Source organism: Penaeus vannamei, chromosome 36, assembly GCF_042767895.1.
Source record: "Penaeus vannamei isolate JL-2024 chromosome 36, ASM4276789v1, whole genome shotgun sequence".
Classification (NCBI taxonomy): Eukaryota; Metazoa; Arthropoda; class Malacostraca; order Decapoda; family Penaeidae; genus Penaeus; species Penaeus vannamei.
Genome location: NC_091584.1, coordinates 17,855,362 through 17,872,861, shown reverse-complemented (window position 1 = coordinate 17,872,861; position 17,500 = coordinate 17,855,362). Strand labels below are relative to the sequence as shown.

The 17,500-nt window shown below is 37.9% G+C and overlaps 1 protein-coding gene across 11 annotated transcripts in view; it reads right to left on the bottom strand.

The window, feature by feature from the left end:
- Positions 1–17,500, bottom strand: part of didum (dilute class unconventional myosin) — a 247,071-nt gene that overhangs the window by 102,260 nt on the left and 127,311 nt on the right. For 8 of the 11 annotated variants that reach the window (XM_070114610.1, XM_070114611.1, XM_070114613.1 and 5 more), the window contains 13 exons: positions 16,679–16,783; positions 16,330–16,526; positions 15,845–15,956; positions 15,357–15,568; positions 14,850–15,024; positions 14,395–14,616; positions 14,076–14,234; positions 13,505–13,658; positions 13,083–13,249; positions 12,726–12,827; positions 10,220–10,351; positions 8,775–8,921; positions 6,943–7,051 (listed from right to left, as the gene is read on the bottom strand). In XM_070114610.1, the coding sequence (XP_069970711.1) occupies positions 6,943–7,051; positions 8,775–8,921; positions 10,220–10,351; positions 12,726–12,827; positions 13,083–13,249; positions 13,505–13,658; positions 14,076–14,234; positions 14,395–14,616; positions 14,850–15,024; positions 15,357–15,568; positions 15,845–15,956; positions 16,330–16,526; positions 16,679–16,783 (1,993 nt within the window). The remainder of the gene's footprint in view (positions 1–6,942; positions 7,052–8,774; positions 8,922–10,219; positions 10,352–12,725; positions 12,828–13,082; positions 13,250–13,504; positions 13,659–14,075; positions 14,235–14,394; positions 14,617–14,849; positions 15,025–15,356; positions 15,569–15,844; positions 15,957–16,329; positions 16,527–16,678; positions 16,784–17,500) is intronic. The other 3 variants (XM_070114618.1, XM_070114620.1, XM_070114621.1) reach the window with 1 other exon arrangement.

Sequence of the window (17,500 nt, the reverse complement as noted above, 5' to 3'; positions counted from 1 at the left end):
TCCTTCCTCCTCCCTCCCTTTTCCTTTTTTCTTCTTCCCTTCACTTTCCTCTTTCCCCCTTTTTCATTCCCTTTCCTCCTTTCTCCTCCCTCATTTTCCCTTTTTTCTTCTTCCCTTTTCTTTCCTCTCCTCCCCCTTTTTCATTCCCCTTCCTCCTTTTCCCTTTTCCTCCCTTCTCTTTCCTCCTCCTTTTCCCTTTTCCTCCCTTCTCTTTCCTCCTCCTTCCCCTTTCCCTTCTCCCTAACTCGCCCCCTGCATCGTCTATTTTGCAACTTTTCTGATCAAACAGAAATGTTGGTTTCTCTATTCCTTCTCTTTCCTTTTCGCTCTCTCTTTATTTCAGCATTTTTATTCCTTTCTCTTTCTCTTTCTCTTTCTCTTTCTCTTTCTCTCTCTCTCTCTCTCTCTCTCTCTCTCTCTCTCTCTCTCTCTCTCTCTCTCTCTCTCTCTCTCTATATATATATATATATATATATATATATATATATATATATATATATATATATATATATATATATATATATATATTCCCATCCCTCTGCCCTCGCCACGGTCTCTCTGCCTGCCTGCCTGTGTCACCCTGTCTCTGTCTGTCCGTCTCGCTCACATCAAATGCGAAGCTCCAAAATTATCATAACTATGCTGCACGATGTAGTACTTCACAACAATTGCGCAATCGGTTGGAATCTGATATATGTCTGTCTGTTGGTTTGTACAACTATTTGTTTGTGGGTTTATTTCAATAGCCCGCCTGCCTGTCTGTGGTTACTTATACAACTGCCGTCTTTATGGCAGCTATCTATCAACATATATACACACCTATCTATCGATTCATTTATCTCTCCATCTACTTATCTACGTCTATATCAACCTGTATGCACGCATGCATACATACATGCATATATAATAAAGATAGACAGATGGATAGATTGATATATATAGATAGATGGATAGATAGATAAATATAGATAGGCAGATAGATAGATAGATATAGATATACATTGAGTTATCCGTCCATCCATCCCTCCACCTATCTACTTACCATTCATACACAAGTATCTATCCCTAAAAGTATATCTATACATCTATCCACTCATCAATCCATCTTTATAAACCTACCTAGATATCTATCCAACTGTGAATCTACCAATCCACTCATTAATCCGTTATCTATCTACCTACCTAACTACCTTCCTACCTACCTACCTATCTATCTATCTAACTACCTACTATCTATCTACCTACCTACCTATCTATCCCATCTATCCATCCATCCATCCATCCAACCACACACACCCCTCCAACCACCTACCCGTCCACCCCTCCACCCCCTCCCATCCACCCACCCGCCTCTCCGCCCCCCCGCATCGGCGCAATTCCCAGAGCAATCTTGACCAAGCCGCTCTCAACCTCTCGCTCCATCCCCGTCACTCCCGAAAGCGAAATCCAAGATGACTCACAATTTCGGAGTGCTGTCCGACGCAAGATTCGTCGAGTTGATTCCCCGCAGAAAAAAAAACAACTTCTTCAAGGTGATCTTGGGTAATCTTGGTTCAAGTTGCGTGTCGTATCGAGTCTAGATCAAGCTGACGCCAGCCTTTTGGGGTAAACCGTTGCTGGCTAAAAAATTCGTGTTGCTTTGTGGTTGTTTTTGTGTCTACTTATGGATGCGTATGCATATGTATGCATATATGTATTTTGAGTGGTTTCTGTCTGTCTGTCTGTCTGTCTGTCTGTCTGTCTCTGTTTGTCTCTCCCAGTGCATTCATGCATGGATGCGTATGTATAACCATAAAGGATTTTCTATTTACCGTTATTGCCTCGAACGGATAGGGGAGAGGCAAAGTGGCAAAAGAATGGATAAATCAAAATAAATAAAAAAAATAAAATAAGACAATCGAGGCGTTCTTCCAAAACTTTGAAGAAACCGAGTCAACAACAATCCTGTTTGCCTAACGCTTCTCTCCTCCTTCCTGCCCCAACCTCTGCTCCCTCCCTCCCCAACCCTTCCTCTTTCCCTCCCATCGCCATTCTTCCTTCGTCCCCAACTCTCTCCCCGACTCCTCTCTTCCTCATCCCTATCTATCCTTTCTACATCATCATCTTACTCCCTACCCCCTTTCCCCAACACCCCTACCCTGCTATCCTCCTTCCCCATCCTACTGTCATCCCCTTCCCCTCCCAGCCCATTAAACCCTTTCCCCATTCATTCCCTCTTCCTTTCCCCGGCTACCCTTATCCTCACGCTCTTCTTTTCCTTTTTTCCTTTTCTTGTCCTCCCCACCATTCCTTACATCCGGGTCCTTCCCCTCTCACGTTCCTCAATCATACCATCCTTACCCCCCTTCCCCTGTCCTATCTCCTCTTCTCCTAGTTCCCTTTCCAACTCAATTCCCTCACCTTCCTGCTCCCCATTTCCCCTCCTCCCTAACCCCTCCCTCAACCGTCGGAGCCGCATACCCCAATTTCATCCCCAGTCCCTCGCTCCCCATCCCCCAGTTTCCCGATATCCCACTTCGCAGACCCTCCCCCTCTCCCCTCCATCCCCGTCCCCCTCCTCTACTCTCCCTAGTTCTCCCAACCCCCAACAGCTGGACCAAAGTCGGGTCGGCACATCAGCATTCTCACACCCCTCCCCCCTACTCCATGTGCACCGCTCCTAAGCCCTACTTCTCCCCCTCCCCCATTCTCTCTCCCAACCCCCTCCCCTCTTCCTCCGTCCTAACCCCTAACCCCTATCCCCTATCCCACCCACCCCACCCCAACTCCCTCCTTCCTCCCCCTTCCCCACCCCAACCCTTGTTCTCCTCTTTCCCTTTTCCCTCCAACCCCCACCCTTTCTTCTTCCCACCCTTCTCCCCTTTCCCTCTCCCCACCTTCCCTCACCCTTCCACTCCCCAACTCCCTTCACCCTTCCACCCCCACCCCTTCTTCCCTCCCTCTCATCCCCATCCCTTCTTCTCCCCACCTCCCCCTCTCCCCCCATCCCATCTTCTCCCCACCTCCTCTCACCCTCCCACCCCAACCCCTCTCCCACCCCAACCCCTCTCTCTCTCCCTCCCTCCCTCCCTCCCTCCCTCCCTTCCTCCCTCTCACCCTCATACCCCAACCCCTCTTCCTCACCCCCCACCCATCCACCATCCCTCCCTCCCTCCCTCCCACCCCAACCCCTCTTCCTCACCCCCCACCCACCCATACTCCCCCCCTCCCCCTCAACAGCTGGACAGCCGCCGCACCATCTCCAGCCACGTGTGTAGCGATACCGTACCGTACCTGCCCGCCATCCCGTTTGTTATGCCTCTGTTCTGCCTCTTGTCTCGCGGTCCTGTTCTTTTTTTACGGACTGTGCAGATGATGATGATGATGATGATGATGAGGGAGATGGTGATGATATGGGTCCTTTGTAAGCAGATGGGGCTGGCGTGTCTCCTTGGTTGGCTTGTTTGGTTTCTTTGATTGGTTTGTTTGTTCTTAGTTTTATGCGTGTCTTCGTGCTGGGATCATGTTCTCTATTTGTTTGTAGGTCTGTTTACCTATTGTCTTTTTCCTTGTTTATGTAAGTTTCAAAGCTACAGTCAATTGCCATTTTTGTTTAAAGCATGAAAGAACAGGAAACAATTGATAAAGAAAATATGTTCCTTCGCTAATGCAATATATCATATCATCGACAGATTTAACCAAATTTCCTACCACTATATTACCTGTAAAAAATGTAAAACAACGAACACACAAAAAGGACGGGATAAAAGAATTTTTACGTATGAAACAACAAAACGCAGATTAAAGACATTTAGATTTTCCGAAACGAAGCGAAAACTGAGTCTTCAAAAGTGCCACAAAACCGAACACAAAAAACGTTTCCAAACAAAGTGAAAAAACAACCCTCAGTAAGATAAACGTTCCCTTCCCTCTAACAACAAAGCCAATTAACAAACCAATTATCCAACGCTCATCATCCGCCTAGTTAATTAAGCCTAATTAGTGCGTCAAAAATAATAATAATAAAAAATCATATTCCTTGTCAGAGCGGAGGAGACCCGAGAGGAGATAATTAAATCCTTTTGTTCTTTCCCTTTTGTCCACTTTTCTCTTTGTCTATTTTTCTTTCATCGGTTGACTGAAAACACGTTCTTAATTTTCCTTTTAAGCAATCATTTCTTTTATCATTCTCCATATTACATAATATTCACTTTTTCCCGATTTTCCTTTTAATTTCCTGTTAATTTTTATTCCATCTTCACTATCTTTCCACTTCCCCCGCACTGTCTTCACATATTTTACTGATCTTCACCTCCATCTGTCGATTTTTCTGCATTTCTTCTTTCTCATCCTAACGATCGCTTGATTCCTTTTCCTCTTCTTCGTCACCGCTCCTTCCGTAATTATTCCCCCTTCTAGTGGCTCCCTTGTTCCCGTGTTCTCTTATGTTCCTATTTCATTACCGACATTCCTTTTCTTCCTTCCTTTCCTTCCTATTCTCCATTCTCTCTCTCTTCCTCTTTGTTTTCAGAAGTTTCTCGGCTCCATTCCTCCAGCCTTCCTTTCCTCCATTTTACAAACCCACTTTCCCGTTCTCTTGCTATCTCTTGCTAATCATATCACAACGTATATTATCATCTTCAACTTCCTCTGGCAACATGTTCTCGCGTCATCCTTTGCCTCTCCTCCTTTCCTCCTCACCTCCTCACCTCCTCTCCTCCTCCTCTCCTTTCTCTCCCCCTCTTCCATCTTCCCTTCGTCAACATTTCAGTAATAAAACTCTCTCTTTTGCACAATATCCTATTGCAATCCCATAATACTAGTGTGTGTGTGTGTGTCGATGGACGTCATTCCCTTACAATCTGCTCTCCATCTCTCTTTCTCTCTCTGTCTCTCCCTCCATTTCTCCCTCTGCTTCTATTTCCCCCCTACATAATCTCTACCACCTTTGTTACCACTCCTCCTTTCCTTCTTCTTTCCCTCCTTCCATCTAAAAATCCCCCCCCCCCCCATTCCATACACCTTCCCTATCTCACTCCCCTCTCCAACCTCTCCTTCCCTCCCTTCCTTTCCCCTCCCTCCTCCTTCCCTACCTCCCTCCCTTCTCTCTTTCCCTCTTTTCCCCTCCCCTCACCACCCTCTCCCCCCTCCCTTCTTTTCCCCTTCCTTCTCCATCCTCTCTTTCCCTCCCTTCCTTTTCCCTTCCCTCTCCCTCCCTCCTCCTTCCCCCTCCCTTTCCCCTTTCCCCTTCCCCCTTCCCTCTTCCTCCTCTTCTCCCTCCCTCCCCCTCTCCACCCTCCCCCTCCTGCTCCCTCTCCCCCTCTCTCACGGAAGAGAATCGTTCCGGAAGTCGTGTTTCAGTATCGGTAACCGGACTGACGCTGAATTAGTTATGCTTGGCTGCGCACGCCGGTTTATTACGCATACCCTCCCCACCCCCTCTCCAGCCCCCTCCGACCCCATCCTATCCCCAATCGGAATTCCAACCTCAACTCTCCCCACCCCTACCCCACCTCCCAACCCCAAAAACCTCCAACAACCTCCACTAACCCCACCCCTTCCCCACCTCTCCTCTAACACCTTCCCCACTACACCCCACCTCCTTCCTCACGTTTCCTTCAACACATCCTCAGAGCCCCCTACCACCCTTCCCCACCATTCCGTCACCACATCCAAACAGCCCCCTATCCCCACTCCCACCCCTCCAACCTCCCTTCTCCCCACCTCTTTCCGTCCATCTAAATACCTCGGTCCCGATCTGGTTCACCTCTTCCTGATGTGTACTTCTTTAATTTGTTTTAATGCTCTCTCCATCTACTCCTTCCGTACACTGTTTGTTTTGCTTTTCTTTTCTCCTCTCATTCTCCTTCTACAAAATGTTTTTCTTTCAAACGTCCTTTTTGCTTCAACTGCCCATTGCCATTACTATTCTACACTCTTTTCTTTTAAAAGTTACGTCTGTCTTTGTTTTCGTTTCAATTTCACTTCAATTACTTATTCCACTCTTTTTCCTCATCTTGTTCTTATTTTTCGATACCTTTTCAAAGTCTTTTGAATCTAAATTCCACCTGCTTTTGCTACTCAATCCTAATATAGTTATTTCTTTCCTATTTGTTTCTGCTGTTCCTTACAATACTGTTCATTTTCCCATTTTTATTTCTTCATCTTGTACTTCCACCTTTCTAAAGCTTTTTTTCTATCCAGTCTTTCCTCTTCTTTTTTCCTTAACATTTTTTCTTCTACACCTCCATTTCTGCCTTTCCTTTCCCACTACCTCTTATTATCAGTTCTCATTTCCCCCTTATTCCCTTTGTTTTTCCATTATCTTTTTTTTCTCTCTCCTCTCTAACAAGGTGTTTCTCCTCATTTTAAGGCTCCTTCTTTTACACTAAAGCCTATGGCAGTTTTGCAAAACATTTATTTATAAAAATAAATAAATCAAGTACACCTTATATAACACACTTGTAAAATATTTATCTATAAACTTTGATAAGGAAATATGTATCTGAAGGACAGAACACGCAAATGGAAGCAAGATATCAATCTCAAAACAACAAAAGAAGACATTCCAGTATATAAAGAACCCTTGAAAGCAAACAGGAAAATATGTTGCATTTCTTAGAATACCCTTGCTATCTTCTAGAGCAGAGAAAACATATTGCTAATAAACACTTCACATTCATCCTACAGAAAAAAATGATGAGAAGCCATAACAGCAAAATCATATTTCTATAATAATCCCACAGTCAAACTTGACAAAAGCTATAAGCATATGAGCCTACATAGAGATAGAGATAAAGGCACAGAAAAAGACCTTGAAAAAAATGATAAAATAAAAATAAACATATACAAAATAAATCTTAATGGAAACAACCCTCCCTCTTGCCCCTTGAAAAACAATCAAGACCACCTGAAGTCAAACCTAAAAAAATAAGAAAGTCGAAAAGCCACTCCAACACTCACTCATGAACTCCTGGATGCGGTTATTCTGAGGCTCTGAATCGGCGATGGATTTGCGCAGGCGATTCAAGTCGTCCTTCAGCTTGGCATTCTCCATCTCCAACTCCTGAAGCTGTAAGGCAAAGAAGGAAAGGGGATGAGTATGAGGGCAATGGTCTAGGTTATACGTCTCTGCAACCATGGGGATGATAGGCTGCTGGATTTTAGAGCGCAGAAAAGCTATGGCTGTGACTTTCTTTCTCATCCATTAATACACTCACTCACTCACTCACTCACTCACTCACTCACTCACTCACTCACTCACTCACTCACTCACTCTCTCTCTCTCTCTCTCTCTCCCAATATCTCTATCAATCTTTATCCATCTCTATCTATCTCTATCTATCTCTACCTATCTCTATCTGTCTCTATCTATCTCTACCTATCTCTATCTGTCTCTATCTATCTCTACCTATCTCTATCTGTCTCTATCTATCTCTATCTATCTCTATCTCTATCTCTATCTATCTCTATCTCATTCATTATCATTAATCTATCATTTATAGACTCACTCACTGATTTATTGACACTCTCTGATTTACTGACTAACTCTCCTCTCATCACCTAATTTCTTTTAACCACATCTCATCTCTTTATAGCATCTCATCTCATCATATCTCATTATCTTATCTAATAACACTCATTCATTTGTTCCTTTTCTAATTCATCCACTACCTTACTCACTCCTACAAATCACTAATTTTCATACAGAATAACAAATTGTCATCCTTACATAAAATCAGGCACTTAATTCTCTCAATTAACCTTTCATTTTCAATCTTGGGCAATAACAACATGTCTCACACCTTACAAGGTACTGGGTTAAGGACCCATAAAAAATACACATAGCTCAGCAAGAGAGAGTCAATTTTCATGCAGCAAAATGTAGCCTGGAAGTTATTTCTAAAAATTCATTATGACAAAATCTGAAAAAGGTATGCATGAGAATGAATGTCCTGATAGGGCAAGAGATGTATTTGAAACATCTCAATGAATTAATTTTTGATGTATTTCTGATGAACTAAGTGAATAGCATCAAATACATCTCTCACACTGTGAAGATACTCATTCTGATTTATCCCCTTTTCTGCACATTATTCCCAAAAAGCTGTTCTTTAGAAGCCACACACTGGATAACATGAAGCATCAATGAAAAAACTAAGCTCAAGCATGACCAGGAAAAAATATAAACATGTTTCAGTCTAACATGACACAACCTAATATAAACACTGATAAATAAATATTTCTTCCCAGAATGTTTGGGAGGGGAGTCAAACGACAGAACGGGGTTAAGAAAACCTAGTAAGATTTTACTTTGTCTCAAGAGATTACACTCATATCTACAGTCCATGGAAGTCGAAATCTCTCTCTAAAAAAATACCTAATTATTCTATATACCACAAAAATAAATAAGAAAAAGAAATACTATAGTAGACATTTTTTACGGACCTCTCAAATTGCATGATTTTCCTTTCACACAAATCTCCAATATGAAAAAAACTAACTTACCTTTCCAAAAATCACATTCTATACTTCCTCCTCAAGCTCTGATTCATCCCCATAACAAAAAGAACAAATACTCAACAACAGTAAGTTATAGAACATGACCTAGCCCCAAACTTTTTCCTGATTCTTGTACATTAAGAACAGTAAGAATGGATATTCATTCTGAAATGCCACATTGCTGTGAAATTACTTGGTTTCTTTTGTAGCAGGACAACATACACACAATAGAACTACACTCTTCTGGCTCCTCTAGTCTACAGCCGCTCTCTAGTCTGCAGTGCAAGGCCTACCCGTATTAACTCCTGTGCATGCTGCGAGTCGTCCAAGGGCGAGGACGAATTTTCTAGCTGGTCTATGCGCTTAGCCATTGTCCGCCGCTCCTTTTCTAACTCACGCACTTTGTTTTGCAGTTGTAGAACCAGGGTGATGTCCTCCACCTAGATCCAGATCACCATAGAGGAAACACCATGCAGCAAGAGGGTGTTGCACAAAGAGGAGGAAGGGGGGTTAGTTAGGTAAGAGAGATTGTGTGTGTGTAGAGGGGAGGAAAATAACAAACCCTTCTCTTTTGGGAAGTTTTGTTACTTCAAAATTTTTGTTTTGGCACATACCATAACGATTCCCATTCACGACTGAATGAACAGTAGTTCCATGCTTAGAAAAAAAAACAGTAACAGTGCTCACACCAAAAGCCCAATGACCATAAAGAACTGAGAATCGCTATAATATGTGCTAAACTATTTCATGCATTACTCATTATTTTCCTAGGGGCTTAACCCTCTTGTTATTAAAGGTTCAAGTCACCAAGAAGTCTTCAAGATGAATTAGGAGCAAAGTACAGACACTTTAAGGAGAAAGATTACATGTTCCACACTAAAGGTAAAAGCTATGAGAAACATCAGCTTTTTTGTTTAACATCACACATGTTTTTTCTTATTTTTTAGGTATTATTTATTTTATGCTACTATGAAGACAGTTAAGTATGTATTTTTAAAAATCTAATTTCTTTTCTTTTTACTTTGATTTTTGTAACTAAAAATTTGCAGTGTGAATATAAAGTTGATAGAGAAGCTATTCATTGCGAATGAAAGCTCAACCTTCATGCAGATCAAAGCATTTAAAAAAAGCATCAGAATTGCCAATTCCCAAAAAAGTCAAACAAGCAAAATATATCACTTTAGAATTACTGTTTTCTGAAGTTTACAACCAAAAACAACATAACCTGCTCTTGTTTTTCATAAGTTATAGGAAAGATGACTAAACTTGATATTAACTTTTAAAATCTCAGTCACCAAAAACTAACTACCTTGACTACCAATATTTTTTAGATAGAAAGCGAAAAATTAAAACAAATATCTCAGGAACTACCAACCATTTTTTCCTACAATTTTTTAAACATGGTTTGAAAAGTCCAAATATAAAAGGGGTTTGGTACAACAATATCTTATGATTTTACACAAATATAAAAAACTACAATAAAGATAAAGTGGTTCATTTAGAGTGAAAATTGCTTTCTACATGAATCTGGTGCTTCATATCTGTACTAAGAATAGACTCTTCACACCATAATCACAAATCTATCACAAATATGAAACTACAAAAGAACACAAGATACTAATTATACTTCTACAAAAAATAAAAGGATAAAATCAAACAAAGAAAAATTAGGGTAAAAATGAAAGTAATGAGGAAGGATGAAAGACACTAAACACAGATAAATCCTTCATCAACCTACCTTCTCTGGCACAGGAATCCTGATTTCTGAAGTGTCACCCTTCTGAGGTGAACCCCAATCAATCGACTCGAGGTTTCTACTATTGTCAGATGCTTCGCTCGCTCGACTGCGGACTGAGCCATATCCCACATCCTGAAAAGAAGGATTCACTGAATGAGTCATTTGCAATACCAAAAAGGAATATGTGCAGTTAGTAGTACCTGAATCACAAGTCATTTGTAAGTTAATGAAAAGCTTAAATATTTTCTATTGACAAAATGTTGCAAAAAGTTGATATACGTAAGCAGATAAAAACGGTTACGTATAAAAAAGTAAAAAATGCAAGCACTTCTGCCTTACACTTGTTGAAGACATTCATTAGAGCTGTTACACTGTTACAATTTTAATATATGTGTTTCTTAGCTAAATGAGCAAAGATACACTGTGGCTCAAGGTATAAGCAATACACTAAGCATTGTGGTCAGAAACAGCCAAAAGTACTGGATATTATAAAATGGCCTTTCTTGGCAGTGACAGATAAAAATCATAATTTGTTACATACCAATAAAGCAACAGAAAGCACTACTATCAACTGGCAAAAATACAGAAAAGATGTGCAGTCAAAATCTGACATATTCAGTAAACTCTCAATGATAATTGTAGTCTTCACTAACATGATCACTTTTAAACAGTAAAATGACAATAGCATAGTATAAAGTCTAGTTAACACTCCAACGATTATACTAAAAAATAATCACAAAAAATAGAAATCAAAATGCTGAACACAAAGACTCAATCATACATACTACCTCCAAACCTAAACTAGTAAAAACTATACAAAAACAAAGTGTCTGAGTTACAAAACATTATGAACTTAATAATTCATCTGAATCAATAACTGGTACCAGGTAATTGCACTGCCCACTGCAGTTCATGGTTTTGTGATTTTGTTTACACAAAGTTGGCACCACAAGGGCTTAGTTGTATGTGTAAGCAAAATATACTAAAATCACAATGGACATGGCATGCACCTGAAGCCACCAAGGCATCAATGGGTTAAGTAAGCAATCCATACACTAACAAAACTATTATCACCTGTGAAACTGTTACCATCAAGTAAGAAAATCAAAGACTAAAATTTAAATCATCATTGAAAACTACGATAAGTATATCTTTAATCACGTACATATAATATCTACTTCTAATTTTGTATTCATCTATTCCTCCAAATCTATGTAAATAAAAATTGATATTTATCTTTTTTAGCACAACTTTTAGTAAAGAGTAACTTACTGACATCCAATCCTGGGAAGCAATAGAGATAAATGGAATAAACTCAATATTAAAATAAAACTAACCATGATGCATTAAAAGATGCATTTTCTTTCTTCATTCCCATACTTTTAGCAAGTGTAAGTCTAATATTTTTGTAAACTGAATAACTTTACTTGTTTTTCATGCAGCTTATTGAATCATAACATGCTGTAGTAAGTATAGCACTTTCACTGATAGCTATATGCTGGTAGCATAAAATGGCCATTATTTCCAAGACCTTCAAAATTGTCAAAAATAAAACTGCAATCAGAGCAAACATGATACCAACAATGTAAAAATAACCATGCATCTATACAGCATATACTCTGCCAAATATAACTTCATTTAAACTTTATAAAACCTATAGCTGACTGCAATTAATCCATTGACATCATATGAATACAATCAAAGCCACTGTGGTTCTGTTTCAGTAATTTTGTTACGCAAAGATGGCTCCAGAAGCACTTAGTCTTGAAGCAATCTGATTGCTAAACCTGCTTCACCTCACAGATTACCCTATTGTATGAATTTTTAGTAAGAAAAGTTCTTGTTTTTATTACTTTATTACAGCTAATAATCATACTGTAAAGATAATAATATTTCAGATAATGATGATAATAGTAATAGAAATAAAAACTGTTTACAACAAAAATTCAAGGGCTGATGTAAACAGGCATTATCAGATGGTACACAGATTCATTGGGGACTCAATGCCTGTGAAGTCACCTGTGCGCAAACAAAATTAATAAAATAAAGCCACATTGGACAGCTACAAATTGCCTATGGGTTAAATCACAGACTAATCACATAATCACAGTTATGATCAAGCATCTAGGCAAATTCAATATACATAATTCTGGCTTTCAAAACATATGATATTACATAAAAATGGATTAATATCCCAGTATTCTTACTCATGTAAATGCAAATATTTCAGATATTCACTTAAATTTAGAACATCAAATAAAGCTATCACTTTAATTCTAATAAATTTGATAAACCTGTCTCCTAATCTTTAACATCAATAAATTTTTTACTATAAAAAAATTAGTTCCTTTACAAGCACAAAAAGAGAAAAAGTATAATAAATTACACTAAGTTACAGAATATAAACACTGCATTACATCATGAAAAACTCTGAACTCCACAGCAGAATACAAAAAAAAAAATGGTGCAATCAATTAAAAAGGGACAAGATAAAACTACTACTTACATCATCCACTATGATTGAGTTGAATTCTGATGCATCATCACGCACCAATTCTGTTGGCGCATCACTTGCCCCACTCAAGTTGCTCACATTACTGGCTGTTCTCTGTGTGCCAGATAAGTTTTGTATTTACTGCACTAAGTATCAAAAGGGAAATATGTTTTGTATATAAATATTGGTAAAGAATTCTCAATACTGCAAATTCAAGAACATATGCAAATGGTTTCTGTATTCATAGAATCATCTCAATTTCCAAAGGCTAAACTCAAGAGAACAATCACAAAAATTGATGTACAAATGCCAGTCCTTCTCAATGCCGCTTGCAACCTAACCAACGACATAAAAAGGAGCACATCAAACCTTGTGCGAGTTGCCACCCGTCATTTTTGCCATCTGTTCCTCTAGCTGTTCATTCTTCTGCTCCAGACGGTTGAACTCCTTCAAGAGCCGCTGGTATGAGGATTTCTCTTCAGAGTACTCCATGATCATTTGCTGCTTCTCAGCCTCGTACTTGCGTTTCAGCAGCTCTGTTAGTAAAAATCTTTGTTAACAAATATACAAAGAGTGAAAAAATCAAATACATAATTTGAGTTTCTCTTCATTTGCTTTCAAGACAAATGTAACATTAAGGAAAAAGAAAAATTACGATGATCATAATTGTTATCATAATAACCATCATTATTATTATAGTAATAAATACTATAAAATATTCTATAGACTAATAACAATAAATAATATCACATGATAATCATTACAAACAATAACCCTAGTAAAACACAAACCTTCCCCTTCTTTCTTGGCCTCTTCCTTCTTGGCATTCATTAGTTCCTCAGTAAGCTTGGCATTTTCTGCATTGAGCTTTTCGACTAATTCACGGTTCTCCTTCTCCGCTCTTTCCTTCTCAGAAAGGACATCCATCTTCTCACCTCTCTCAGCCTAAGAAAGGGAAAGAGATTAGATGTGATTCAATTTGATGTTTGAGGATACGCTTTTAGCTATTGTCTAAATGTTTGACCCTTTATGGCTTATACTTACCTATTCTCAACTCTGCATTGTCCAATCACAATTAATCCTTTTTTGACTTTATAAAATTTTAACTTCAACTTTTTGTTTTCATAATAATTCTAAATAAATATTTTTCCTTACCACCTCATTTCATCTTTCATCTAGTCTATTCTAAATAGCTTCTCCTATATCTAATGTTTATTTGTCAATGCTTAGGTCTTACTATAAATAACCAAGTAAATCCTGGTTCTGGATTTAAACTGCTCCAGCATCCAGATCTGCCCCTTTGTAACCAATATGATCAATACAACTCAATGAGACTCCTTTGAATGAGTGACCAAATCTCACCTCAACCTCTTGTGTCAACTTAGCTACCATCGCCTCAAGTTCACTGACACGATTACTAGAGTTCTTTAGCTGTGTCTCCACTCCCTTCATCTCAGACAGCTGCTCCTTTAGGGTAACAATCTCCTCCTTGTATGTCTTGACGTTGCCCACTTCCAATTTCTGGGGGAAAATGCAGTTGTTGATACATTTTCATGGTTGGATTTAAATAAGGCTTGTCTTTGAAAACCATATACAAAGCTCACATTATTTTAATCATCTTTATAAATATGTAGAAGCAAGAAGATTATTGTTTAAACAAACTAAATAAAAAGCAACTCACAGCCTCCGTGAGTTTTTGCTGCAGAGAGATGATTTTGTTTTCGAGACCCTTGTTGAGCTTCCTCTGGTGCTCCACCGACCTGGCTTCAATCTTCAGCTTCTTCAGCTGTTTCTTGGCCAGGAAGCAACGGACCAGACCCTGCAGAGTGATCATGCCTCTCATGGCCATCTTGTAGTGGTAGACAGCCTGCCACATTCGCACATTCTTCTGTATAATAATAGCCTGTGGGGTGCAAAGCATTAGAATGAGATCAATTTTGTGTTGCAGATTCTCTGTCATTCATAACTTTATATTTTAAATGGACTTTCATCACCTATATCACCATGCTTATATATTGGTTACACTTGTATGACTAAAAAATAAAGCTTAACACTGCCTGAGTTAAAAAGTAAAACTTTTCTTTTATATCTTCAGAAAACTAACCCTGACAGTAACTGAGGTTCAACTCTACTCACAGCTCTGACTCTGCGCATGTGCTGGTATTTCTCTCTAGCCCAAGCACCTCTTGCATGTGCCTGCAACTGAGTGACTGTATAAACCAGCCTCTTGTACTGTACCCGCTTGACCCATCCTCGAATAGCTGCCTGAATCTTAATAGCTGCCGCAGTTCTTCGGATGTGATGCACATGTCTGGAAATGGGCAAGGAAAAGTCATAGAACAGTTGGTCTCAAAATGAATCTTTTAGAGTTCTTCATAAAAGGCAATTTCTGTAAAGTCAATCTAGTGAAAAAAAACAAGACTAGCATAAAATCATTAACAAAAATAGTTAATGAAAATACATATAACAGAACATGCAGAGCACTCCTTCTAAAATAAAAACAAGAAAAACAAAGAAATAATAACTTAGATATAGCTTGTATAGTTTCAGAAAAAACACACCATACCTTAAAGAAAATGTTTTCTTCTATGTCCCTACAGATCAAAATATTTCAAAGGGTTTTCACAAGACACTATTACCAACCTTCGTGCCTTGAGCCCTCTGGTATATTTCTGGATGGTAACAGCTGCCTTGCGCATGGTCCTGTAGCGGTTGCGGTGGAGGAACATCCGCACGTGTTTCTGGATCATGACACCACATGCTGACAGACGGTCTGCTCGAAGCTTCTCCATGTAGGCCACCTGGCCTGCCCGGAAGAAGATCTTCGTGCGGCCAAATTTGAACTTGTCTTCATCCTGATAATAAAGGTAACAATAGTAATGATATCAATGGTAATACTGATCATAATGAAAATTTAAAAAATTTATAATACTAATAACAATGATGATAAAAAAATTTAAACTAAAACCATAATAATAATAATAAAAACAAATTCAATGATAATAAAAATATCTACTAAACCAAGAATAAAGACTTAAAGGAAAACAAAAGCAACTTTAGTAACACCCAAAAATAACTAAAACACATCTTTGGAAAATTAATTAACTGAATCAACAAAGTTTGCAACTTACGTTGATCATGTTGCCAATGATCTTTTCACAGGTTAGACGCATGTCATTCCTCTTAATGTCTTTGGAATTACATAGGACACGATAACGACAGAAGAATTCATTATAAGTCCATCTGCAAGTAAAACAGTATTTTGGTCAAAATAGGTGTACTTAAATGCATCCTCCCCCACCCCACACACCCATCCCCACCTCACACACAGACATGTATATAAATATTTACTTAATTATTCAATTATGTGTATCTAACAGACATAAGATGGCAATTATCATCTAAAATAGCGGCAATATTGTCCATACCATAAATATCTAAATAAGCACAGAAGAAACACCATATTAAATTCTCAATATTGCCAACCTTTAGGGTAAACATCTCCAAATTACATAAGAGCTTTATAACAAACCCCCTTTTAACCACCTTATAACCAACATAAGCCAAAAGACCCCACCCCCAAGTGAATGAAAAAAACAATTCTCGTGTAACTCACCGTGAGGGATATCCTGCAGCACTAATTCTCACAGTCTCAAGGACACCACAAGCCCTTAGCTGCTGGATGGCTCGGGTCGGGTCGAATGTGAAAGCCATCTTTTCATCGTTAGGTTTAATGCACCGCACATAGTGAGGTGTCGTTGAGTTAAGCGTCATCATCAACAGGTTCAGGGAATCACGGAACTGAGACCCAACCTACAGATAGAGGTCATTTTTAGGATACAACTCATATATTTGAAAATAACAACATATATAATGCAACACTGATGACAATAATGAGGATGATTATGGTAATAAGATAATGGCTACATTAATAAATGAAAAATAATAATAATGAAAACACTTACAGTTTTCTTCATCTGTTTGGACTTCGACCCAGTGGGCAGGACCTTCACTTTGGTAGGAGGGGCTCCTTTTTCCTTCTCCGTGAACAGAGAATGAACTAAAGCAATCTGCAACACATGATAAAGTGACAAAGCTTATAACCATATCAAAATAACCTGACACAGATTTGTTATAGACTGTCTGACATGGATTAAAGCAAGAACAAATTATTACTTACTAAAATTCTATACTTTATTTTGGTTATCATCTTATTTATCTAAGACTGGAAAACATGAGTTTCAACAATGAGTTTCATTTAAAAACTGATAGGAATAGTAAGTAAATATTACATTCTCTCAAATACAGAATACATTCTTAAGCAATATTAATCAATGAAAAATTCTTTTCAAAAGGTAAGATACATTATATATATATATATATATATATATATATATATATATATATATATATATATATATATATATATAAATATATATATATAAATATATATATAAATATATACATATAAATATATACATATAAATATATATATATATATATATATATATATATATATATATATATATATATATATATATATATATATATATATATATATATATATATATATATATATATATATATATATATATATATATATATATATATATATATATATATATATATATATAAATATATATATATATAATATATATATATATATAAATTTTTATATATATATATATTTATATATATATATATATATATATATATATATATATATATATATAAATAAATATATATATATAAATATATATATATAAATATATACATATATAAATATA